At 31.3% G+C, this 5,463-nt stretch overlaps 1 protein-coding gene across 1 annotated transcript; it reads left to right on the top strand.

Moving 5' to 3' along the window:
* The first annotated feature begins 921 nt into the window (after positions 1 to 921).
* Positions 922 to 1,403, top strand: LOC124915848 (agamous-like MADS-box protein AGL62). The gene is made up of 2 exons (XM_047456596.1): positions 922 to 1,128; positions 1,209 to 1,403. The coding sequence occupies exons 1-2, from the start codon at positions 922 to 924 to the stop codon at positions 1,401 to 1,403; spliced, it is 402 nt and encodes a 133-aa protein (XP_047312552.1).
* The last annotated feature ends 4,060 nt before the right edge of the window (positions 1,404 to 5,463 follow it).

Genomic DNA, 5,463 nt, shown 5'->3' with positions numbered 1-5,463 from the left:
TTGTAATTGTCAAACTTAGATTGGGACTTGAAGGTACAAAAATAAGGGAGTGATTTTATAGTGTTTTGTTAGAAAGAGATCATTTTGTGTTGAAAGAGAGAGGAATACAGGAAAGGGGAGCAAACAACAATACTAAGAACACACTAGGGTTCGTCCTTAAGAACATGCCGATTTTTGACAACTAGAGCTTCGCTTTTCTTCTCTTAGCGAATGTTGAATCGGGACTCGAAGGTACAAACAAGGGAGTGATTTCTTAGTGTTTTAGTTCGAAAGAGCTCCTTTGGCGTTAAGAGGGAGAGGAATAACCCTAAACCCTTTTTCCGGAAAAAAACATTTTTTTTCTTTATCTGACGTGACATGCCACGTTGAATTAGTTGCCTTTCGTTTTCATAAGTGATTTCCTTAATCATTTCTCATATATTAATAATTCATTAAGAATACCTAATTTTGATCTCCATAAACAATTTAAGAGCCAATATATATATAAAAAAAATAATTATCTCATCTAATTTTGTGGAAAAAAAATTAAACAAAGATAATTGTTTATATTATTATCATAATTTAACAACTAATTAAAATAAAGTATGTAAATATTTTTTTTTAAATAACACTATAATTATTTAAATTTTTCTATTAATGTATAGTCAAATTAGGACATTTAAATATTTTTATTTTATAATATATAATAAAAAAATTAATTTATGAATTTAGAAAGATATTTAGATATCAATGAATTAGATTTCTTTCTTTCTATGAATATTCATAGTGTTCCTATGCGAATTTTGTTTACTTAAATCTATAAATAGACTCCTCTAATCTAATAAAATTAAACATTTTATCTATTCATTACATATTATATCTCCCGTGTTTTATCTTTATCTAATCATGGTCAAAACAAACAAAGGGCGTCAAAGAATCACCATGACCAAAATGAAGAACGAGAGTAATCTTAAGGTGACATTTTGCAAAAGAAAAAGTGGGCTTTTCAAGAAATTCAGCGAGCTTATCACACTATGTGGGGCTGAAATTTTACTTCTAGTATTTTCACCAACAAAAAGAGTGTTCTCCTACGGTCATCCCAGTGTAGATGAAATAGTTGGGCCATTATTTGGTTATCCTGTCCGACGGGTCTTTCCTGTCAAACTCAACAAATGATTGAATCTTATCTGTCATCAAACATTAGGGAACTAAATGCTAATATGATGCAGGTTGAGAAGTTGATGGAGGTTGAGGAGCAGCATGGGAAGAAGATAAATCATGACAAGAAAGTTGGGCAGGATCAAAGATGGTGGGAGAGATCGAATAAAGAGATGAGTTATCAACAACTTGAACATCTCAAGATGTCTCTATTGAATTTAAATGCCATTGTGACCCAAAAGATGTTGGAGTTTTCTAACCCGTAAACTCAAACTTGTTTACGGGAAATAATTATTATTGTGATAAGTTATTGATAAATTTATCTTGTTGTTTTTATTTTTTATAATTTCAATTGTTATTGTTTTGATTGATGTTTGTGTTATTAATTTTATTTTAATTTATTTATGTGTTTGTAACCATATTTTTTGTATTTTAATATTTTTTTTGTTTTTATACTAATATCGATTAAGTTTTATGTGATTCGATGAGATAAAAATATTGAGAAAAACAATAAATAAAAAGATAATGTTACATTTTTATCATAAAATAAATAATCGAATATTTCATCTTCATTATAGTTGAAGATCTCATCTTTCATGGATCTCTAACCATAGAAAACACTTTAATGCTAAATTCAAAATTTTATAAAGTATATCATAATATATAAAAATATCTTAATTTAAAATATAATTTTATATTTTAATAAATAAAAATCTTATTTTAATTTCCTATCTTTATTATCTTCAATTTTTAATTAAAATCTGTTACAAATTAACAATTAATTAATTTTCATGAAAATTGATTAGATATTTATTAACTGTAGTTAATAGAGAAATACATGTTTATGTAGGAACTGAGTAGGTCTGATGATATTGTTGGAAATGAGATTCTCATATGTTGCTGGTTAGATTCCCTTTCCTTTGTATAAATACAAAAGGAAGAAAGGGCTACCAAGAAGCAATAAAGATGGCTTGATTATAAAGATGATAGTTTTATTTACCTCATTAATTTTGAAAAGTAATTTTATGTTTTTTCTCTTAATTACATTTCATAAAGTAATTATTCAACCATACATATTTTGTTATCCCTCATTTGGTCTCAGTATGTAAATCATTTTTTAGTTAACTTTTGATTATATACTATATTATTTCATATTTAAATAATATATATTCTTTTAAAACATAACACCATAATTAAAATATTTAGTTACATTATTTATTTCATAAATAAATACTATTATTTTAAAACCTTAATTCAATAATTAAATCTTTTTAATTATGTATATATTATTTAATTTTATAAATCAATATTATATTAATTAATATTTATATCTACTATATATCTATTAATAATTAACGATTACTAATCATTTTCTTAGATATAATTTATAAACTCTTAGTTTGTGTCCTCGTAGGACTCAATTATAATTGTTATAAGTTTTACCATATTAATCTTAATTGTCTCCTAGCAAAGCACTGTGACTCTTAAAATAATTGGATTAAATTATCTTAAATAATTATTCAATTCAAAATTAGTATTGCACGTTAAATTAAATGACACATTTTTTTCAAGGGGATGGTCGGACAATAAAAAATTGGATACTTCTCAAGAGGAAATTCAATCAAGACCACACACGCAAATGTCGTATGAGGATCATAAATGAGCTTCATTTTTCCTTGGTAAGATTAAATCAACTTCTAGATATTTCAACTAGATATTTCTTGATGAGGTGAAATATCTACTTTATGATGTTATTTTTGAATTTACTCTATTAAGTTTTTAGATTTGATTATGATTAAGATTTGTGAAGTTTATTGTGAATTCTTCTTTATTTTTTCTTATTTTAGGTTTAAAATTTTAATAATTAAATATCAACTTCTTACTAAGAAAGTTTTTAAATTATTATTGGACAAATATTGGATTTCTCAAATGATATTATTTGAGTTAATGAAGATTAAATCTAAGTTGATGTCTATTATTTTGAATGTCATTTATGATAAATTATAAAACTTTTACTATTGTTTTTTATTTATTTAGTAAGCTTGTTTCATTATAATCCAAGCTTGCATATGAAAAATGATGTCAAATTTCATTTATTTTGAGATATTTTATGTTTTTATAATATTTAATTAAAGATTTGAAACAATCTTATTTGGTATGATTATAAAAAACACTTTTTTTTAATTAAATTAGCATATTATAGTATTTTCATATAAATATTAAAATAAATAAATACAATTTATATTTAATTCACTTTTTACGTATGTCTTTAGATACAGTCTAAGGAAAGAACTAACACGTATGAACAAGAACTAAGTTGTCTAATTTACCTCTATGCAGCTACTGCCCAAAAGACGTATGTCTTTAGATGCAGTCTAAAGAAAGAGCGAGTAGACATAGTTTGAACTTCATCAGACGGGTTGTTTGAAGAAGTGCGCAAGCAAACGTAGTCTGAAATTCATTAGACGGGTTGTCTAAAGAACGGCGTGAGAAGACGTCTAGGACTCAATAGATGGGTTATGTTAGATAAAATTAGACCGGTTCACATAAACCTAACTTAAATAAATCTTCCATGCAGGAACAAGGAACCGGACCGGTCAAACAAAAGAATCGGCTAAAGAAAACTAGCCGGTCAAGTCAATAAACCGACCAGGAACACTTGGAACATGACCGCACAAAGAAAGGATCGGCCAAAGCTTAAAACCGGAATCATCAGACAGCCGATCAGCCACAAGGCAGAGGAATAACCGAAAGAAGTCCGGTTATACTACTCACACCGGAAGCCATCCGGTTAAGTCGAATGACCGACCAACACAAGAAGACAATTCGGGTATCTGTTGAGAATGATACCAAAGGAACAGACTAAACACTTCCATATCCATACAAGTCTGAGGAAAGTCTGCAGGCTGCAGAAGACAGTCCTACAGGATCTTTCCACTTCGGGATAAGTCAGAAAGGAGATCTTCCAAGTACAGACAACTGTCTAACAGACAGTGTCCACATTTAGTAAAAGACAAACTTAGCAGGTTTGTCTTACACACCGGAAGAACAGACTGCCAGGTCTGAGATTGACCGACAAGACTGAGGTTGACCGTCAGGTCTGAAAAGATGACCGCAGGGTCTGAATCACTGAAACACTGAACCTCTGCACCTCTTCTCAGCCAATCAGATTCAAGGAGATGAAATATGATCGTTGGCATATTTCATCTATAAAAGGGGCAGTTGAAGAAGAGTAAATGTGGGACACAGAGAGACAAGAGGGATAACAAGAGATTCTAAGAGCATTTAATTTACAAGTTCCAAATAGTGTATTCTAGAAAAAGCCTAAGTGCTAAAGTTGAAGTGTGTGTGTTTTACAATTTCTGTGCAAATTGTAAGAGTGTTATCAAGCAGGAGATAAGTCTTGATCGGATTGTACTTGTATTCCTTAGTGAATATCCTTCTCGCGGTTTCGAGAGGAAGGGGTGACGTAGGAGTTTTATCTCCGAACATCCATAAAATCTGTCTTGTCATTTACTTTCTGCCGGTTCCATAATCTAACCGACCCGTACCGCTATAAACGACCTAACTTTACTAAAAGCCGAATCACCAAGTTACCGAAACCGACCCATCATTTTCTGTAACCTTCATCAACCGAAACCGGTTCTGCCTATCATACAAGTGTGCTGCTTCAACCTGAAACAAACCTCTTCCACGCTTGAACCTAGTTCAAGGGTTTGTGACAGTTTGTGTAGTATTGAAACCCCGGTGTTAATCTCTAACCGGATTAATCACCACCCTTTGAGAGAGAACCGCTAACCGGTCCAACTCCCGGTCCTCCAGCGGCTACCTAGATCTTAACAATTGGTATCAGAGCAGTTAGTTTCAATACTCAAGCAAGCATGTTTCAGGATAGGCCTCCAATGCTAGAAGGTGATGACTTTGCCAACTGGAAGGCACGCATGCACCTACACTTAATCACCTTGGATGATGAGATGGAGTCCATTCTGACCGAAGGACCGATATTCATTGATAAGGACAGAAAAGAATGGACAGCTGAAGATAGGAGAAGAAACAACTTGGATAACCATGCTAGAAACCGGATCTCCAACAGTGTGGACAGAAACACAGACTGTAAGATCAGAGACTGCAAAACTGCGAAGGAGACATGGAACACGGTTATTCAGATCTTTGAGGGAAATGAAAGAACAAAGGAAAACAAGGTGATGGTAGCTACTCAGAAGTTCGAAGGCATCAAGATGAAACCGGGAGAAACAATGAAGGAGTACAGTGACCAGTTCACAGGTGTGTTAGATGAGCTAGCAACTCTTGGCAAGAGGTATGATA

This window comes from Impatiens glandulifera, chromosome 9, assembly GCF_907164915.1.
Source record: "Impatiens glandulifera chromosome 9, dImpGla2.1, whole genome shotgun sequence".
NCBI classification, from domain to species: Eukaryota; Viridiplantae; Streptophyta; class Magnoliopsida; order Ericales; family Balsaminaceae; genus Impatiens; species Impatiens glandulifera.
The sequence above is the reverse complement of the archived record's forward strand: the minus strand, read 5'-3'. Positions and strand labels throughout refer to the sequence as shown.